At 51.5% G+C, this 16,569-nt stretch overlaps 8 protein-coding genes across 8 annotated transcripts; 4 read left to right on the plus strand and 4 right to left on the minus strand.

The window, feature by feature from the left end:
* Nucleotides 1-16: 16 nt before the first annotated feature.
* On the minus strand, nt 17-1,123 carry N7515_008482 (putative RAS small monomeric GTPase; the record flags this gene model as incomplete). The annotated part of the gene is made up of 2 exons (XM_056669226.1): nt 17-798; nt 1,081-1,123. 2 exons carry the CDS (start codon nt 1,121-1,123, stop codon nt 17-19), a joined length of 825 nt encoding a protein of 274 aa, XP_056519056.1.
* A 544-nt stretch (nt 1,124-1,667) lies between these two features.
* Nucleotides 1,668-4,420, plus strand: lreA (uncharacterized protein; the record flags this gene model as incomplete). Its single annotated transcript, XM_056669227.1, has 3 exons — nt 1,668-2,426; nt 2,484-2,922; nt 2,973-4,420. The coding sequence occupies 3 exons, from the start codon at nt 1,668-1,670 to the stop codon at nt 4,418-4,420; spliced, it is 2,646 nt and encodes an 881-aa protein (XP_056519057.1).
* Nucleotides 4,421-4,794: 374 nt separating this feature from the next.
* N7515_008484 (uncharacterized protein) lies at nt 4,795-5,925 on the minus strand (the record flags this gene model as incomplete). Its single annotated transcript, XM_056669228.1, has 1 exon — nt 4,795-5,925. One exon carries the CDS (start codon nt 5,923-5,925, stop codon nt 4,795-4,797), a length of 1,131 nt encoding a protein of 376 aa, XP_056519058.1.
* A 250-nt stretch (nt 5,926-6,175) lies between these two features.
* On the minus strand, nt 6,176-9,388 carry N7515_008485 (rRNA-processing protein UTP22; the record flags this gene model as incomplete). Its single annotated transcript, XM_056669229.1, has 1 exon — nt 6,176-9,388. The coding sequence occupies one exon, from the start codon at nt 9,386-9,388 to the stop codon at nt 6,176-6,178; it is 3,213 nt and encodes a 1,070-aa protein (XP_056519059.1).
* A 248-nt stretch (nt 9,389-9,636) lies between these two features.
* N7515_008486 (cystathionine gamma-synthase) lies at nt 9,637-11,645 on the plus strand (the record flags this gene model as incomplete). The annotated part of the gene is made up of 6 exons (XM_056669230.1): nt 9,637-9,681; nt 9,737-10,256; nt 10,313-11,119; nt 11,168-11,351; nt 11,411-11,453; nt 11,517-11,645. 6 exons carry the CDS (start codon nt 9,637-9,639, stop codon nt 11,643-11,645), a joined length of 1,728 nt encoding a protein of 575 aa, XP_056519060.1.
* Nucleotides 11,646-11,936: 291 nt separating this feature from the next.
* Nucleotides 11,937-12,851, minus strand: N7515_008487 (uncharacterized protein; the record flags this gene model as incomplete). The annotated part of the gene is made up of 1 exon (XM_056669231.1): nt 11,937-12,851. The coding sequence occupies one exon, from the start codon at nt 12,849-12,851 to the stop codon at nt 11,937-11,939; it is 915 nt and encodes a 304-aa protein (XP_056519061.1).
* A 511-nt stretch (nt 12,852-13,362) lies between these two features.
* N7515_008488 (mitochondrial 54S ribosomal protein mL58) lies at nt 13,363-13,959 on the plus strand (the record flags this gene model as incomplete). Its single annotated transcript, XM_056669232.1, has 1 exon — nt 13,363-13,959. One exon carries the CDS (start codon nt 13,363-13,365, stop codon nt 13,957-13,959), a length of 597 nt encoding a protein of 198 aa, XP_056519062.1.
* Nucleotides 13,960-14,395: 436 nt separating this feature from the next.
* N7515_008489 (M20 family dipeptidase) lies at nt 14,396-16,045 on the plus strand (the record flags this gene model as incomplete). The annotated part of the gene is made up of 5 exons (XM_056669233.1): nt 14,396-14,427; nt 14,486-14,517; nt 14,569-14,636; nt 14,692-15,809; nt 15,862-16,045. The coding sequence occupies 5 exons, from the start codon at nt 14,396-14,398 to the stop codon at nt 16,043-16,045; spliced, it is 1,434 nt and encodes a 477-aa protein (XP_056519063.1).
* Between the last annotated feature and the right edge of the window lie 524 nt (nt 16,046-16,569).

Raw genomic sequence — 16,569 nt, forward strand, 5'->3', positions numbered from 1 at the left:
AGAATCCTTGATCTCTTTAACAACGGTGGAGACACCAGATTTGGCCGACCCCCGGACAGCATTTTTGACATTTCTTCCGTCTTTGACGTCCCACCTTCGGGAGTTCGGTCTGTTCCTGACCCTGTCTTTCCGTTGTGTTCCGATGCCTGACAGATTTGATAAGCTCCCATGCGCGACTTCGTCGAGTCTGGGTCTCGTCTGCAAATGCATCTACCACGGTTGGTACGGTGTGCTTTGCTGACTCGGCGCACGCGGGAGAAGCACCATTCTGGCTTTGGAGTCGGGCTTCGACAACGCGGCGAACGATGTCTATGCAGTGATTAGCCTTCTTTCTCGTCACTTTTATCGACAGACACGGCATACGGGCAAAAGTCTCCTCGATGTTGACTGTTTCACGCGCGCTAGTCTCCATAAATCCGCAACCGTGTTTGCGCGCGTACTCGAGCCCGTCGCGAGATGTCACCACCCGACCATTTTTGAGATCACATTTGTTGCCTACAACGATCTTGATGGGTGGTGGCAAGCCAACCGGACCAAAATCCCCTTGCTTTCCCACTTCCTTCTGTAGCCGCTGGTTGTCCTCGACGCGTTGTTCTGTCTCCGAATGGATCATATCCATAAAATAATCCAACGTTCCGAGGCTCGAGGGGTTGGTGATATCGTAGACCAGAAGGAAAGCATCCGAACTCAGGGTAGAGGCAGGCCACAACCCACGATACTCCTCCTGACCGGCGGTGTCGGTGATGGAAAGGATATAGGGGAGTCCATCGATGTTGCGGGTGACTGAATAAGAATCCTCTGGTGTGGATTAGAAGGTTTAATGGCGGCGATTGGGAGGCGCAATACCGATAGTTGGATCATATCAAGAAGGTAGTTAGAATATTTTCGTGTGCAGAGGGGAAATGACCTACTCGTGAACCCATTGACTGCGGACCAGCCGCATCGCGATGGAGGATTTGCCTGCCGATCTGGTCAGATCTCGATCGTTTGCATAATATTAGATAACCCCAGATTGGGGTACCGAATCATGTTGCAGGTGGCGAGATATCAGGAGACGAAAGGTTGGAAAGGGTTGCTTACCGCATCCACCATCTCCACAGATGGTGATTGAGATCTTATCCATGGACCAGGGGTCGCATTGATCGGAGGAAATTGAAAGGGGAAGGTCACAAGGCGGACTGAGATTTGAGGTTATTCAGGAGATAAGGAGATTACTTATCGATAACCTGGGGTTAACTGTACGAAGTATACACATTTGTTGTACTGTTATATACAACATCGACACGTTTATATGTCTTCTTGAATGAATTGTAGTCGTGAAGACAGTCAGAGGTCAAGAATGTTCTGCTGCAATTCAGTTACATCCAACTGGAATTCCTACAATCACACGTCCATTGGCGCCGAGTTCTTTTCCGGCTCCACTTCAAGTCATCTGTACCTGGAGAAAGAGGAGACGTCGATTTTTGCCTCCTTCACTCTTCTCTTCTACAGTACCAAGCAAGACACCAGCTTTCCTCCAACATATATACTCCCAACTACAACATATATGAACTACAAAAAGAAAGGGAAAAAAGTGGAAGTCACCAAATTCCCAACAGATTGGTAACTCCGGGGCTCTGGAGCTCGGGCGTTGCTATCAAACCCCCCTCAACATCTGCAATTTGACCATGAGCAATTTTATTGAATATGATGATGAGTCGCAAGATTCCTCACAGCTTCCTGATGCTTCCTATATGACCTTTCCCGGCCAGGTCGGGAATCATGCGTTCAGTGGCATCTTACCCCAGGATCCAGATTTCCCTCTACAGAATTTCAGTCAATCACAGCCTCCAGACCTAGAAGGACGCATGTCCAACGTCATGATCAATTATGGGATCCCGACCTCGAGTGTGTCGATGCCGATGAACCTGGATACTACCAACGCCTTCGCCTACAATGTTCCGACCTCTTACCCGTCCACCATGTCCATTCCTCCGATGGATCAGTCACAGTTCCAGTCCACATACCCAGCTTTCCAACAGACCATTTCGTTTCCCCCGCACCCTCAGCAAGCAGCACTGCTATCCCGCAACGAATATGATACAGGCACCGACTTCGCCAATTTCGAGGATTCGGATTTTTCAGGACGCACAAGTGACCAGTCGCAGGTGCAGTCACGCACTCAGCGACAAGCGGAGCGCCGCTTGCAGCCCGCGGCCCAGCCATACCGTCCGTCACAACCGGTGGCTATTAAGCCTAAGAAACCCCTACCCGCTAAAAGTGAGTTGTGCCTGGGGCACTCAAGCCCGTTGACTTTGGTCCACTGGGAGAGACTGACGCCGGGGCAATTAGAAGATCTTGCGCCTGGATTAGAAAAGCCTGAGATTGGCAAGACGGAACATACCGGGATCTATTCGAGCACTGGCTTTGACGTGCTAGGAGCGTTGGTATGTCTTCTCTCCCCATGGTGATTGTATCCTGGTGGCATATTGACCTTTGTATAGGGCCGCGTGGCTATGCGGCCAAACCCTAGAATTAATATTGGCGCCGTCGATCTGTCCTGCGCCTTTGTGATGTGTGATATCCTGGCCGAGGATCAGCCTATCATCTATGTCTCCGAGGCCTTTGAGCGATTGACAGGCTACACCAAAGATGAGATCGTTGGCCGGAACTGCCGATTCCTTCAAGCGCCCGACGGTAATATAAAAGCCGGCGCGAAACGGACATTTGTTGATGAACAGGCTGTCCATCGGCTGCGGTCCACTGTCGATGCTCGCAATGAGATCCAGGTCAGTATAATTAATTATCGCAAGGGTGGACAACCCTTCATGAACCTCGTCACGATGATTCCCATCCAGTGGGACTCGGATGTGTATCGATACTATGTCGGCTTCCAGGTCGATCTGGTTGAAAAGCCTGAAGCCGTGGCCCGAAGGAACCCTGGTGCGAATTCCTCCGTTCTTCCTGGCGAGTCCTTTGCTAATATAGCTCAGATGGCAATTATTGCATTAACTATCAGCGTGATCAGCTACCACAGTACATTGTGCCCCCAGCAGAAGCCTACTCATCACGACCAGACCTCGTGTTGCGGTATGGGCATGACGAAGTGACTGCCATTCTGAACGCTGCGAGTGCACCTGGCAACGAGGCCAACCGGCATTACCTGGATCGCGTTCTCGTTGAGAATATGGACGATGTGATCCATGTGCTTTCATTTCACGGGGAATTCTTATACCTGTCACCCTCCTGCCAAAAGATTTTGGAATATGACCCACTCGAGCTGGTTGGCAAGACCCTGTCCACTATCTGCCACCCCAGTGACATTAGTCCTGTGATCCGTGAATTGCGGGCGAGCACAACACCTGCTCCAGTGAGTGTCGTGTATCGAATCAGACGAAAATACAGTGGGTATATGTGGTTTGAGAGTCATGGGGCCTGGCACATTGACCCGAACCAGGGCCGGAGGCATCTTGTCATGACCGGCCGTCCACGACCAGTCTACGCGCTGGATCAGATCGCTCGCCTAGGATCATCTGCCGCGCTGGCCGAGAATGACGTCTGGGCCAAGGTCTCTTTGTCTGGGATAATTATCTTTATCACGACCAAGGTGAAGCCGGTGCTTGGCCGCTCGCCGGATGATCTGATTGGACAAGGTCTGCCAGAGGTTATGGAAACCGAGACTGATGATGCTGCCGTCATCACGCAAGCCCTGGAGGCAGCGTGCCGTGGACAAGGGGCTGGCATGGCCGCTGCTGGGGGCAGCGGCAAAGACACCGAAGACCCACCCTCGTTCAAACATCAAATGCGGCATAAAAGGGGGCACCTCCTCTCAGCACGCACCACATTGTACACTGGTGACGCAAGCAAGGGAACTAAACCGACCTTCCTCGTCGCCCAAATACGATTTGCTCGAGCTATCCCTCCCTCCGCTACCGCCATCTCAGCCGCCGAAGACGAGAGTCTCGCCTCGCTCAATGGCACCACACAAAACACCACACTCACCGCCGATGACCCTCTTCGGCCCAGCCAGTACGGCGCTCTCGGACAACAGATGCCCGGCCCGACGAAGCTTATTGGGCACAACGGTCTGCCGTCCGGGAATCGCAACGATTCACCTTCCGCGGACCCGGCAACCTTCTTCACGGAACTCAATCCCACCCGCGGATCGAGCTGGCAGATTGAGCTGCGCGAGCTGCAGAAGCAGAACCGCACCTTGGCTGATGAGCTGCAGCGCCTCCTAGCTCGACGCAAGAAGCGCAAGCGAAAGCAGAGTGCTATCACGATTGAGAAGTCATGTGCCATGTGCAGTACCAAGAATACTCCCGAATGGCGGCGTGGACCAAGTGGAAATCGTGATCTTTGCAATAGCTGCGGTCTGCGATGGGCCAAGCAGATCCGTGGCCAGGCGCAGGCGCAGGCCTCGTCGGTCATTGCAGGATGAAAATTGCATCAGCGTGGGAGTTGGACGGTCTGGGTCTTTCTGTTCATTTTGTTTTTTTCAAATTGGTCTTCTCGAATTGGAGGACTTCTAGATACCCCCGTTGGTGTTAACATGTCCTAATTGACACAAAATGGCACGCTTGGGCGCTGGATTCTTTCTTTTCCTTTGCACATATCTCATCTGCAAGCATGCCGTTGGAGCTCAATAGAACGCAGAATACATGTTGCTAATTCAGCACACAAATCTTGGCCAGTAGGTCGCAATGCTCGATGAAACACCATTTCTCGTGACTAGAGATGCGAGATATCATACATAGAGCTCCTTTTGTATACTGTACAAGCAGGGGACCCTCAATATTCGAATAATCCCCGAAACTACTGTTCCTTAGTCGTGGAATCTCCACGAACAGTTAGCCACTGCTCCAACCAGCGCCTCTCCAACTTCTCCGCCTGTTTGTGGTCTTGAGTACCAGACGAGACATCCACACCACCGCGTTCTTCAACCGCAGTCCGCACCTCGGCCGCAATCATAGCCGAAACTCCTCCACCAACACGGATCATCTCGTCATCAATAGCCAAGTACTCCACATACCGCGCCAACCGAGGCCGGTAGATCACACCAGCGAGCAGCGAGCCTGCAGTCTTATCGTGGCGGTTAACCAAACCAAAAACAGCACAGGCACGCAACACCGAAGCAGGGTCTGCACCGGCCACCCAGGCATGGTCCGCAAAGTGCGTAGCAAGTAGACGCAACTGCTCGACCCCATCCGTCTTCAACAACGCCAAAGACTTATCCTCCAAGGGGGCAATATGCACATCCAGCGCAGCGCGCTTGCGGTTCGTCGCAGCAACGCGCTCCTTCTCCACCTGCGAGGGGACACGACACGTAGCAGGCGTAATAGCTGAGCCGAAGAGAGGCACAATCAGAGGAGTGAATTCCCCGCAGACAATCAGGATCATCGTAAAGGGAATCATGCGGCGGACATCCTTGGCGGAGCGACGGACGAGCTGGAATTGCGCGCGACCCAGTTCGGACTCCTTTCTTATCGATGGTGCCTCGTGGGCATTGTATGTGCTTGTCCGGGGTGGCGATATGGGGATGTAGGCTGGTAGGCTTAGTCTTTTCCGTAGCGGGAGTGAGGCACGGTAGTTGTGGTATACGTTTTTCAGACCCGTTTTGTAGAAGGTGAGATATGCGCGGCCGAATTCGACATAGCGTTTCAGCTTGTCTGCTGCGCCGGCGGAGGAAGGTAATGGGGAGGGGGTGGTGAGGTCGGCGGGGAGAGTGCTGATCGGGGGATTGATTTCATTCTTGGAGGGTGTTGGGACTGTAGTCGGGGGTGAGGGTTGAGGTGGTGACGGGGAGGGCCGGCGAGATTGGGTTGGAGCGGAGGTTGAGAAGAGTTGGGAGCGAGCGCAGAAGGGCAGCAGCTGGGATTGGGGGAGATTGGAGCGACTCCACTGGAGTTGAGGGAGGGCTCGTTGGCCTCGAGTTATGCTGGCCATATTGAAGTAGATGTAAGAAGACGAAGATAAAACAGGCTGGTTGTTTATTAGTGGTTGACACCTCAGGCATTAACTAATTCAGATTGAGACTGACAATTGAAGTACAGAGAACTACTAAAATACTTAAAATACTCAGGATGGCCTATTACTTGTCTCGTTCATGTCTTGAAGCAGGAAAAATACCATTGCAATCGGAAAACCTGCTATATAGGCGGATAAAATGTACATCAATCCAGATTAAGGACAAGATCTATTCACGAATCTCAATATTTTCAATGAGCCCACTACCCAACCGCGCAATCTCATTCAGGATCGCAGTCTGGTTGATGGTCACTTGGCCCTTTGCATCAGAGGGAGCAGTCGAGTAAGGCATCTTCAGATTCCATGATCGTGACTTGACAGACTGCGGGTTCCAAAGGCCAGCAATCACGGGACAACGATCATCCCCATGGAAGAGCAGGATACTCTGGCTGTAACAGGCCTGCACGTCGCAGACGAATGACTTGATAGTATGCATCATTCCAGCACGGGGTTCAGCCAAGTTCTTGTACTTGGGCGTTGAGGAACCGCTGAACAGCTTTGAACGGAGATGAATGACGAAGTCGTAGGGAGCAAGCGAGGTATCAAAGAGGTCGTCGACCTCCATATCATGAGACTTGTTCCGCAGCAGCGTTACTGCTGCCTTAGCCAGGCTGGACATCCGGGCGGCCACAGCCTTGGAGGGCATCTCGTATTGGGTCCAGGTCACGCCTTCCGTGTCAACGTCGGAAGCAACGAACAAGGCCAGACTGTTCATCGCCGGGTCAATGCTGCGCCAGGCTGTGAAGCGAGTGCGGATATTTTCCGTCACCTGAGGGGTGAGGTCGCCTCCCAGGTCAACAATGAACGGTTCCTGCTGCCAATCCCAGCGAGAGAGGGAGTGGAGAGTCCTCAAGAATCCGGTCATGACAGAGGAAGGGCACTCCCAGGGGTTAGGTTGGGTGAATGTGCGAACGACAAGCAATTCGATCAGCTCCTCACTGACTTGGGCAGCGAACAGGTGGGAACTGAACCATTGTTTCGTCAAACGAATGGTGGGCGACAGCAAGGGGAAGCGGGTGCACAGACTTCGGAGTGCTTGTGTCAAACGCGGAGTCTGAACGAATGTCTTCTTGTAGGCGAAGAGAGCGTAAGCAGCCTCTTCCCTTTCCCTAGGACTCAGATTGCGGTCCTTGAGGTTACGCTCAAGGAGGGTTTGTTCACGTTCGTGGTGAATCCTCAATCGGAACAACACCCCAGAGGAATGAGGAATCTCCAAGAACGCATTGTTGATAACCTTGCTTGATTCATTCTCGAGGCCGACACGGCAGGACGAGGCAGCAGTGCCAGATGATTCAAGGGAGTCTCCAATCTTCAAGAGGAACGCAATCTTCGTCATTTGGATAGCGGCGAAATCATCAGGCCAACGCGAGGAGCTTTCAAACTGCAGGACGACGTCGGTGGGTCCTGTTGGTCGGAGTGCGGTATACCGAAGAAGGGAACTGGCCGGGGCCAAGTGACGAACCTCCAGTGGCACTTCATCCATGCCACGAATGGATCTCTCTAGATCTTTGAAAGCCTCGTCGATTGACTGGAAAGCAGGACTGGAGTATGCCAGAATGTCATCGCCATGCTCCTTGAGGTGCTCGTCATATTCGTCACCAACAAAGGCAAATTCGTCGGCGGTGATCTTGAAGTGCCGTTGGAGGATGTATTCTAGAATCTGATAAATGATCGATTCCTCCGATTCGTCGGACCACACGAGACTCTCCAAAATGCTGCCATCCTTGAACCGTCGAAGCTCTGACTTTTCGCCCCAGAACGCCTGGAATGAAGCAGACTCTTCTTTCTCCTCTGCTGCTGGACCATGGTCGACAATGCGTCCAACGTTCTCAGCATTCAATAGCAGCCCCACGGACACACCCTGGCTCGACTTCTTGGGCTGCTTGGATTTGACTGGCCACGGATCGATGGCATGGCTTGCAATAGAGATAAGTTTGACCCTGTCTCCTAAAGCCCGAGTGAGAACCTTGTACAGCGCATTTTGTTCATTAAGAGCGCGAAGGGTATCTCCGTTGAAGGATTTGGGGAAGGAGATCAAACGGTCAAACCGGAGGGTGGGTTCGTCAACCTTGAGAATGAAAACTTTATCAAAGTTGTCCTCTCGAGACTCATTGAGCATTTTCAGGGTGATGGCAGCTTCATGGCGCAGTGTCGTATATGACCAAGGCGTCATTTTGAACAGAATGTTCAGCCCTCTGCGGCCATCATAGACAACAGGCACTCCAGAAGGAACTGGGACTTCCTGACCAAAGAACAGAGGTGTAGTTAGATCCCTGCCAGCTAAGAACTGAATAGTAGCTTTGAAGATTTGGTAGCAGCTGTACGACGGTAGCAGGACCGGTTGCCCAGCTGGACCTCCACCCTCAAAGAGCAAAGACAGAAGTGCCGTCCATTCGAATCCACCAAAGCCTCCATTCTGGAATGGAGTGCGGAAGCCTCGTTGTTGCAGCCAAGTGCGGCCGAGAATACATGCGTCACTGAAAGACTCGCACTTTTTTGTGGCTGAGTAAATAGACTTATGATATAGAGAGACCGCGGCATCGGAACGGAGGCTGGAGTTATAGAACGGGGTCGGTTCGCCGGTCTCCGAGCCATTGGAGGCCTGGCGCACATTGCTCTTGAGAGGAAGCGTCCTGGTGATCGGGAAGAGTGTAGGATCAATTGCAGTCATAATGCGGATCTGAGGCCCGGATGATTCAGCTTGACGTGGCTCCAATAAGATGAGAGGACGAAGGCTGTCTCCATCCTGAGGACCAAATTTGACATCAAACCCGAGGGTGTTCGCCGTTTCTTGAATCCCAAGTGCCATGCATGCAACATAGTAAGCCCGCTTGTGGAAGTATCTGAAATTGACGTAGTCCTTCTCCTGGAAGAGAGAACTTGGCATGGTCACGGCCAGATCAACTGGGCGCGACTCCAAATTGCGCGCGCCGGTCTTGAGAGCAAAGCTACCCACCACGTTTATGTTCGTTGGCTTCGCAAATGCCATGCTGTACTTGACATCTTTGCTTGGTCGCGGTTCGGGCCATGGAACTACCAACCCAGCATCGCGCAGCCCCTTCTCGGCATTGGGGACGGATTGCGGAGTCTTGTCGGGCAGCGCTTCAATGGCACTTTTGATCTGGTGTAGTGCATCCTGAACCTTCGATAATTGCTTCGCGTGGTTAGGTCTCAACCCTTCCAGCAACTCGTCCATCTGCAGCTTGAAGAAACTAGACTTGTAGAAGCCGCTGGCCATCGCAAGCTCTGCGGAGCGCTCATCTTTGCCTCGAGTCGGGTTCCGTTTGTCGGTCACTTTCGATGTCTGTTTCGGGGGAGCACTGGCAGTCGCATTTTCCGGCGAAGGGCTGAGCTTCCTGCGCTTTGATGTGTGGTCCGACATTTTTGTGAGGTTGTAGTGTTTTGTCGAGCTGCTCGAGATTTTTTTTGGCGATAACGGGTATCGTATTTGGTATCGGATTGCTGAGTCAGCTGTAATTTTCAGGTACCCGGAGCATCGCCGAAATCGCAGCGGGGAGGAATAACATCATTGACAATCCTCAGAAAGTTCTTTTCTGTAAATATTTCTTCTTGAAGCACTTCTTATGAGAACATTTCAATTGCTCTTTAAATCCCTAATCCCAATTAAGAATGATGCAAGTTTTGGGAGGACCTGTGCCTCCAAACACTGACCATGTATGTTTCGTCCCCCGCAACCCCTCTATGACTCTTCTAATTCAACATTTACAAGGCCGTCAGTGTATCACTCCCAACATGGAGGGCAAATGTTGGCTACGAGGAAGGAGAAGATTGGGTCGTGAAAAAGATGCAATGCGGTTATCCTCGATTCTTCATCCATCCTATTATACAAAAGCTCGCCCAAGAAGTTGTCCGCCGAGTCGGTGACCCCAATCTCGAGACCGCAATCCTCTTCCCTTCGATAAAGTCAGCGCGCATCTGTCACTCATTTTTGATTGGCAAAATCCCTGCGGATCAGGCCTACAAAGCACGCATCGTCAACTTCATCCCAGCCCCGACTACCGAAGCCGGATCAAGCATTACCTCCTCGTTGTCGTGCGTCGTTTACCCCAAAGAATACGCCTCCATAACCAAACAGGTATGGCAACACTCGGGTAGTGGCATCTCCAGTCGACGAGGTGAGTTCTGTCTTGGGGCTTTGGAGGATGGATTCCTGGTGGAGGACAAGGGCTTTGCCACTGCGGAATCGATCTCGCAGTGTCCTCGCAAGGGCCCCCGCAGATACCAAAGCGGTAGTGGGGCGCGAAAGGGCTCCATCGGGGACTCCCTCCTAAGTCAAGTACTGAAGATGGCAGAGATTATGCTCAATTTATCGAGGAGCGTTTTGGCCGTAACCTCAGTACTTCTCTCGCTAACCAGGCCAAGTTGGCCGTTCGCAAACGTATCGCCGGTGTCTTGACAGCTGATGTAGAGTTGCCGGAAGCACTGAAGACAACTTCATCCGAAGGTCGAGTCGCTGGCATTTCTGAGGACGATGTCTACCTTCACCCTTCGGGCATGAACGCCATCTTCAACGCTCACCAAACCTTGCTGACCACTCGAGGTGACTTGCCGTCAATCTGTTTCGGCTTTCCTTACACGGATACGTTGAAGATTCTCCAGAAGTGGGGACCAGGCTGCGTATTCTATGGTCACGGCTCCTCGGAAGATCTGGATGATCTGGAATCTCGATTGAAGGCCGGTGAGCGATTCCTTGGTCTCTTCACGGAAGCACCGGGCAATCCCCTTCTCAAAACACCAGACCTCAAGCGGATACGCAAATTGGCAGATCAGTATGGGTTTGCCATAGTGGTTGACGAGACCATCAGCAATTTCTTGAACATCAATGTCTTGCCCCTGGCAGACATCGTTGTCAGCAGCTTGACCAAAATTTTCAGCGGAGACAGCAACGTCATGGGAGGCGGTGCCGTTCTCAATCCTCATGCACAATACTATACATCCATTAAAAAGGTTTATGACCAGGAATATGAAGACATATACTGGGCAGAGGACGCAGTTTTCCTGGAGAGAAACAGTCGTGACTTTGTTGCTCGCATTGGACAGATCAATGTTACCACTGAGAATATCACAGCTATGCTTAAGGAATCCCCTCTCGGTAAGTATTCCTTTCTCCTAAGCAGGGGCCCTACTGATCATTTCACAGTCAAAGAGGTTTACTACCCGAAGTACAGTCCAACAAAGCCACTATACGATAGCCTTCGCAATCCCAATGGCGGTTATGGTGGCTTGTTCTCTGTCACGTTCCACTCCACAGCCGAGGCGATTGCGTTCTACGACACCATAGAGGTTCTCAAGGGTCCCAGTCTTGGAACCAACTTCACCTTGAGGTAAGCACTCGACTGCCATTTATGTTGGTATGATTGTTTCTTTTGTGCTAACTTGTCAGTTCTCCATACGTCCTCCTGGCTCATTACGGCGAATTGGACTGGGTATGTACCACACCATCCGCATATTTGCTTATACCTAATGCAGCCATGACTAACATGTATCAGGCGAGGTCCTTCAATGTCGATCCCGATTTGGTGAGAATCAGTGTCGGATTGGAGGAGGTGTCTGATCTGCGCTCTACATTTCAACGGGCCTTGGACGCAGTGCAGAGTGTTCGGCAGTCAAGTGCTTAGTCTACTACACTCGAGTAGATCTAACACGAGGGGTCCACGCTGCTAGAAGACGCACATATGTTTTGAACCCTACCCTTTCGAGCATTGCCGGAAATATACTCCACCGTGGGCATGTGCCCCACAAGAAGCTACCTGGTTGTTCATTCGGCGTAACCAGACCTGTGGATTGCCATATGTAACTTGATAAACAACAAAATAACCATAACATATATCACTTGACTTTAAAGAAAAGGAGGTCCTGCTCCGAGCTAGTCGCCTTCCCAACGCCGAACAAACCGGAATATTGACCCGTTAGAAGGTACGATCTTGTGGGTCATCCCCTATGGTACTCGCGGCCTGGCTTATCATGCCTAGATCTCCACTGGCAGTTTTTCTCAAAGCTTGCCGCATAGTCTCCACATTGAGTTCTCCTCCGAAACCGGAGGCGACTGGACTCTGGGGAGAACTGACAGCAGGGAAACGAGTTGGCGACAGGTCATGTCCCTTGAAAGAGGTCTCAACGCTTGTTGGCGGCGACGTGCCGAGTCCATGAGAAGAAGAAGGAGACCACAATGGAGAGGGGGACCGGTTCAGATCTCCTAGGCGCTCCCGAGACAGTGATCCAGGATGGAATTCGTTTGTTTCTGCATGCTCCGCGTTGACAACGTCGGCGAAGGAAATGAAGCTCAGTCGACGCATATCTGTCGGTTCTAGTGCTCCATAGCCTGTTGCCCGCTCATCGACATCAGCCTGGCTCAACAGCTGATCAATGCCCGAGGACGACATTGATTGTTCTCCCGATGTACCGCCCGCGGGCTGATGTAGGCTGTGCGTGACAATCTCGACCGAATCAGGATCGAGGTGATCATCCGTGATAGCCGCCGAGGACGCTTCAAGAACAGGTGGGATATAGTTCTCGGTGCGAATATGCGCAGGGATGGAGGGCGATGCCTGCGCCGGAACTATGTCTTCCTGCACATCCCGTTCGAATATATGGGATGCGGGGGAATGGATACGAGGCGGCAGTTGTGATAAGCTCTCGGGCGACGAAGGGTGTCTCATGTATCTCGTTGAATCTCGGTTTGGTGTTCGCAGGGCTTCGGATGATCTTACAGGTGATAGGCTGGAACCCGTGTCGATCTGATTCTTGTCCCATGTAAGAGCAGCAGGCTTCGGAGCTCGTGTGCTTCCAGCCACGCTTGGCTTCTGATCAGTAAAGTCTGACATCGCGATAGTAAGGGCTATCGGCTATCAACTAGCCATGCTCAGTGACTATACAATATGAGTAGGTGGATGGGGGGGGTGAGTTCATGGAAGGTCTCAGTTATGATGACATGAGATTGATACGAAGTAGACCAGGTGACAGGAGCCCGACGGAATAGTTCAAATGTTATGATTTTACCTTATTTTACTTACAGGACTTCGTCAGTACGTGTATTAAGGACATTCTCAATGCCGAGAGTTGACTATGCAGGGTGCGTATTTCGTGTACTGCCTTATCTTCAATACAGTATGGTAATTACACTAGTGCTGGCCAAGGGGGTGGTCACGGGACCAGGGGGAAAAAGTTCGGGTTTGAAGCGCGAAAGATGCCAGCACCTCCGGACCCTTTCACCCCGAGTCAGCCTTACCTTCAGGTTAGTTTTATCATCAAATCCAATTACTGTGATGATTCACTAACCTTGCTTGTTCCCGCTCTCTAGTCTCTGATCAATCTCACCCCCAATTGACCAGAACAATGGCGGCCTCTCTCGCGACCAAGCGGCCGTTCCTCACCTTGCCATTTCTTCTTCCCTCGTTGTCGGATTCACTGGCATTAGGATTCCGACGAAACCAATCTTCATACCGACGAACCAAGCAACGACTACGTGTGAAACCAGATTCCTCTTTCAGCCCATCCACCTTGGAACATGATCACATTATCCACAACCCGCCATCCAGTGCTCCCAATGTCTACCACACCCCATCCAAATTTTTGCCTGCCGATGACGTTCGCAAAGCCTCAAGTCTTTCTTCCACCGCAACGGTCAATGTTGACGAACTCCCCGGAGTCTACAAGTCTATGCCCGAAAGAAAATATCACCTCACCCCTTCAGACATTGAAGAAATCCGCAAACTCCGCTTGAATGATCCCATGACCTGGAGCCGGAACAAGCTCGCCAAACGCTTTGACTGCTCGCCCGTTTTTATTGCCATGGTTTGCCAGGCAAGCCCTGAGAAGAGGGAGATCCAGGCCCGTGTTTTGGAGGCAGTGCAGTCGCGCTGGGGTCCCAAGCGACGCATGGCCAGAGAAGACCGTCAATTGCGGCGGGAGGCCTGGGGACGTGATGCATAGTGGTAGCATGGTCGGACTCTTAGGAGAAGGTCGGCTTTTTGTAAAGAAAAATCCATGTATTCTAGCTTATCTAGCATTTGTTTATGTACCTCATACCATTTATATTCTATCAATACTTCACGCAGTACAAATGAATTAGACCAATGGTAACTCATATTGAGCCTACTAATAACTAGTTAGTGAACATACTAAAATCGCCTAAGCAGCTCCGTTATAATGTCGCTCGGTGTGATAGGCGGGAAAAAATTACGTGATAAAACACACTCCCAGAGACGCTCTCTGCGGTTACTTCAGGGCAAAGACGGCAATGCCCCTCTTTCCCCTCCGTCGCGTTCCTCTCGCTACTCCGAGATCTCTTTTCTCTCGACTTTACCCTGTTGTTCGATCTCCTCTCTCCTCTCGCCGCTACTTCTACGGCTATATCAGTGATTCCAAAATGGCTCCCCAGCTAGAGCCCTTCTTCAAGCAGTAAGTTGCTACTACAAGCGGGGAAAAAACCAACACTTCTTATTAACATCCGTTAAAGGGTCGACGCCTCGTCCAACGACTTCATCGATCGTATGTAATCCTGCTTCCTTGCTGCAAGCTCGTCGCTGATGTTTGGTCAAGGTCTACGGAAGGCGGTTGCTATCCCATCTGTTTCCGCGCAAGATGAGAACCGAAAGGATGTGTTCCGCGTGAGTTACCCAGGATTCACCTAGTTATCAATATGATCTTCTCTAACGTTCCTAGATGGGACAATGGCTTGCCGATGAGCTCACAGCCCTCGGTGCCGAAGTGGAGCAACGCCCATTGGGCAAGCAGCCCGGCAAAGAGCACCTCGAGCTGCCCCCGGTTGTGGTTGCGAGATACGGTAACGATAAGAACAAGCGCACAATCTTGGTCTATGGACACTACGATGTGCAACCCGCTCTGATGGAGGACGGCTGGGCCACCGAGCCCTTTGAGCTGACCATTGACGAGAAGGATCGCATGTATGGCCGTGGCGCCACCGACGACAAGGGTCCCGTTCTGGGCTGGCTCAACGTGATCGATGCTCACCGCAAGGCTGGCATTGAATTCCCCGTCAACTTGCTGTGCTGCTTCGAGGGAATGGAGGAGTATGGATCCGAGGGTTTGGATGATTTCATTCAGGCTGAGAGCAAGAAGTACTTCAAGGATACTGACGCTGTCTGTATCTCGGACAACTACTGGCTCGGTACCGAGAAGCCCTGTCTTACCTACGGTCTGCGCGGCTGCAACTACTACTCCATCAGCATTTCCGGCCCCGCTCAAGATTTGCACAGCGGTGTCTTTGGTGGCTCTGCCCACGAGCCCATGACTGATTTGGTCAACGTCATGTCTAAGCTGGTCGATTCCCAGGGCAACATCCTGATCCCGGGTCTCATGGATCTTGTTGCGCCTCTGACTGAGGAGGAGAAGACCCTCTATGGGAACATTAGCTACACTATGGATAACCTCCACGAGTCCTTGGGTGCCGAGACTGGCATTCACCCCACCAAGGAGCGCACTCTGATGGCCAGATGGAGATACCCCTCTCTGTCTATCCACGGTGTTGAGGGTGCTTACTCGGCTCCCGGTGCGAAGACCGTTATTCCTGCCAAGGTCATCGGTAAATTCTCTATCCGTACAGTGCCCAACATGGAGAGCGAAGATGTAAACAAGCTGGTCTTTGACCACGTCAAGGCCGAGTTTGCCAAGCTGAACAGCAAGAACACTTTGGATGTTTGGCTGCAGCACGACGGCAAGTGGTGGGTCGCTAGCCCCAAGCACTGGAACTTCTCCGCCGCCAGCAAGGCTGTTCAGCAGGTCTTCGGTGTCGAGCCCGATATGACCCGTGAGGGTGGAAGGTAAGAATATCTCTTTTCACTGAAGTCATTCTCCGCAGCTGACCATCGATAGTATCCCCGTCACATTGACCTTTGAGCAGGCCACCGGCAAGAACGTCTTGCTCCTTCCCATGGGAAGCTCCACTGATGCTGCCCACTCCATCAACGAGAAGCTTGATAAGCGTAACTACATTGAGGGCACCAAGCTGTTGGGAGCTTACTTGCACTACGTTGCAGAAGAGCCTACCTCAGCATAGATATAATCCATATTCAATCAATATTTCTCCGTTTGATCATACATGTGCTATTCCAAGTCACCCCCGAGGTCGGTAGGAGACCTAGATCCTTGAAAGACCTGGAACCCCTGTTCATTTCCATCAACCTAGTCATTATATTTATAGGTATCCGGCTTACTTCCATCGCGTGAGCACACATAGGTAGTACATCGTTGCCCATGGAAGACAGCACAATTTCATGCCCGCCTGTGTAGTTCCAAGGAAGATGATAAGCTGTATAAGGTACAGGTAACGATACGATATATATATCACAGCCAGGAGCTTGGAAGATGGTAAAACCTGCCGAGTTATATGCTTTGCGCTACCTAAAGGGCACATAACTAGTTAATGATCCTCAATCGCTGGAGGCAGAGAGCAAAAACAACATCCAAGGAAATGAAAATGCATCAATCGCTACAGCAGCGCTCGAGAGTTCCGACGTAGACAAACGCGAAGACAAACATATGATTATAGGAAGAACAAAACGCCGTCAAGTGCAAAGTAAT

Source organism: Penicillium bovifimosum, assembly GCF_028826915.1.
Source record: "Penicillium bovifimosum strain IBT 22155 chromosome Unknown utg000006l_segment0_segment0, whole genome shotgun sequence".
Classification (NCBI taxonomy): domain Eukaryota; kingdom Fungi; phylum Ascomycota; class Eurotiomycetes; order Eurotiales; family Aspergillaceae; genus Penicillium; species Penicillium bovifimosum.